The sequence below is a fragment of the Cynara cardunculus genome, unplaced genomic scaffold (genome assembly GCF_001531365.2).
Source record: "Cynara cardunculus var. scolymus isolate 2C unplaced genomic scaffold, CcrdV1 Un_Scaffold_1331, whole genome shotgun sequence".
NCBI classification, from domain to species: domain Eukaryota; kingdom Viridiplantae; phylum Streptophyta; class Magnoliopsida; order Asterales; family Asteraceae; genus Cynara; species Cynara cardunculus.
The window spans coordinates 87627-90413 of record NW_020200736.1 but is presented as its reverse complement, the minus strand read 5'-3'; the positions used below and the strand labels follow the sequence as shown (position 1 = coordinate 90413).

At 45.4% G+C, this 2787-nt stretch overlaps 1 protein-coding gene across 1 annotated transcript; it reads left to right on the top strand.

Moving 5' to 3' along the window:
- The first annotated feature begins 904 nt into the window (after nt 1-904).
- Nucleotides 905-1687, top strand: LOC112502392. The gene has a single exon (XM_025106280.1). The coding sequence runs from the start codon at nt 905-907 to the stop codon at nt 1685-1687; it is 783 nt and encodes a 260-aa protein (XP_024962048.1).
- Nucleotides 1688-2787: the final 1100 nt, after the last annotated feature.

Here is a 2787-nt window from a genome sequence, read left to right as displayed (position 1 = left end):
TGAACAAATGGCACAAGTCCTCCAGAATACGTTGCCAAATATGCTTAAAGAAATGTTGGGTGACAGACTTAAGGATAATGAAGGTGGGGAGGAAGGAAGCGTTCGACACGAGAACACTCAAGTCCCTGAAAGGGTGGAAGTGTCTGATAAAGAGAAGGTGGAGTCGCTCATCATCGAGAGAACCGAGTTGACTGTGAAGGAGAGAGGATGCAGTTTTAAAACATTCAAAGGCACCGGGCCGAAGGAATTTAAAGGAATAGAGGGCCCAGTTGGCCTGATGAACTGGGTAGCCAAGACGCAGAGCTGCTTCAAAATTTGTAGATGCGCGGAAGATCAAAAGGTGACTTATGTTGCTACAACCTTTGTGGACTATGCATTGCATTGGTAGGAGTCTAAGTGTGCAATCAGAGGTGATGAGGATATTGCTGCCATGACTTGGGAACAAATGAAAAAGACGATGATGGATAGGTACTGCTCGCAAACGGAGGTGAACAAGCTAGAATCCAAATTCCTGAGATTAAAGCAAGGATCGTTGTCAGTTCAAGAATATGTTAACGAGTATCTTGAAAAAGCGAGGTTCGCCAGTTACCAGGTGGCTACCGAGGAGAGAAAGATAGGTCGTTTCAAGGACGGCCTAAGAATCGAAATCAAACGTTACGTGGATATGACTAAACCGAACACCTTCGTACAAGCAGTGGAGATGACAAAGATGGCAAAGGAGAACAACGCTAGAGAGACTGGTGATAGAAGAGAGGCAAAGAGAAGGTGGGAAGGATTGAGCAAGTTAAACAAGAAATCCAAATGGACTCCAACTCTGGCAAAAACACGAAGTGGAGAATTCACTATCCCTTCATGTAACAAATGCAACAAGAGACATAGGGGAGAGTGAAGAGCGGGGAGCCTGATGTGCTACAAATGTGACAAGCCTGGGCACACCGCACGAGAGTGCCCAGAAGGAAAAACTTGTTACGAATGTGGGGCTACGGGACATATACGACCTGACTGCCCAAAGCGTCGGAATAGTGTAACACCCCACGAGAAGACAGCGAATAACGGATTTGGAAGGAGATCGGAGAATAGGAAGGAGCTACCTAAGGGACGCGGCCGAGTTTACAACATGACCTTGAAGGAGGCCAAGGAAACGCCCGATGTCGTATCCGGTATGTTCCCTATCAACGATGTGTATGCACATGTATTATTTGATTCGGGTACAAATGGTAGTTTTGTGTCTACCACCTTCTGCCACTGTCTGAATAGGAGTGCCTGTAGACTAGACAAAACCTACACTATAGAAACAGCCGACGGTAGTCAGTGTAAGGTAGACGAAGTATTTGATAAATGCACAATCGTTATAGATGGGAAGGATTTCCCCGTTAGGCTTATGCCGATGCGCTTAGGGGGTTTGGACGTGGTCTTAGGGATGGATTGGCTGTCCAACAATCATGCGCAAATAGTATGCAATAAAAATATGATCCAAATTCAAACCCCGAAAGGAGAAGCAATTCATGTTTACGGCGATCGAAAGAAGTGTGGCGGGGGGCTAATCAATGCAGTTAAGGCAAATAGGTGTCTGCGGAAGGGATGTGTGGCTTACTTGGCACACGCCATCGACGCCAAGCTCGAAAAGAAGGCAATACATGATGTTCCAGTGGTAAGGGATTACCCAGAAGTATTTCCGGATGAATAACCGGGAATACCGCCGGAACGTCAGGTAGAGTTCTGAATCGATTTGGTACCAGGTGCAGTACCAATCGCACGGGCGCCTTATCGCTTAGCCCCAACGGAAATGCAAGAACTGATGAAGCAATTGCAAGAACTCTTGGATAAAGGGTTTATCAGGCCAAGCTCGTCGCCATGGGGAGCACCAATCTTATTCGTCAAAAAGAAAGACGGCACAATGAGGATGTGCATCGATTATCGGGAGTTGAACAAAATCACAATAAAGAACAGATATCCATTACCAAGGATCGATGACCTTTTCGATCAGCTGCAAGGAGCCAGCTGCTTCTCAAAAATCGATTTGAGGTCGGGTTATCATCAGCTGAAGGTTCGAGAAGAGGACGTGTCAAAGACCGCTTTTAGGACTCGTTACAGACACTATGAATTTGTAGTAATGCCGTTTGGGTTAACAAACGCACCTGCAGCATTCATGGACTTGATGAATCGAGTTTGTGGACCGTATTTGGATCAATTTGTCATAGTCTTTATAGATGACATTTTGATCTATTCGAAAAGTAAAGAGGAGCATGAACAACACTTAAGGATGATTCTTGAATTACTAGCAAAAGAGCAATTGTACGCCAAGTTCTCAAAATGTGAATTTTGGTTGCATGAGGTGCAATTCCTTGGTCACGTAGTCAACGCGAAAGGAATCAAGGTGGATCCGGCTAAGATTGATGCAGTTATGAACTGGGAATCTCCAAGGTCAGTATCGGAGATCCGAAGTTTTCTAGGCCTAGCGGGGTATTACCGAAGATTCATCCAAGATTTCTCCAAGATAGCAACCCCTTTGACAACACTAACAAAAAAGTCGGTTAGGTTTGATTGGGGTACGAAACAAGAGGAAGCATTTCAGACACTTAAGGAGAGACTAAGCACAGCACCGGTTTTAGCACTACCGGAAGGAGTAGAAGATTTTGTCGTTTACAGCGATGCATCAAAGATGGGTTTAGGTTGTGTACTAATGCAGCGAGGCAAGGTCATTGCATATGCGTCTCGTCAGTTGAAGGAACACGAGAGGAAATACCCAACTCATGACATGGAATTAGCAGCGGTTGTCTTCGCGCT

Excerpts from the sequence above, each read along its gene's own strand:
- LOC112502392 (XM_025106280.1), top strand. The coding sequence starts at position 905 with ATGTGCTACAAATGTGACAAGCCTGGGCACACCGCACGAGAGTGCCCA.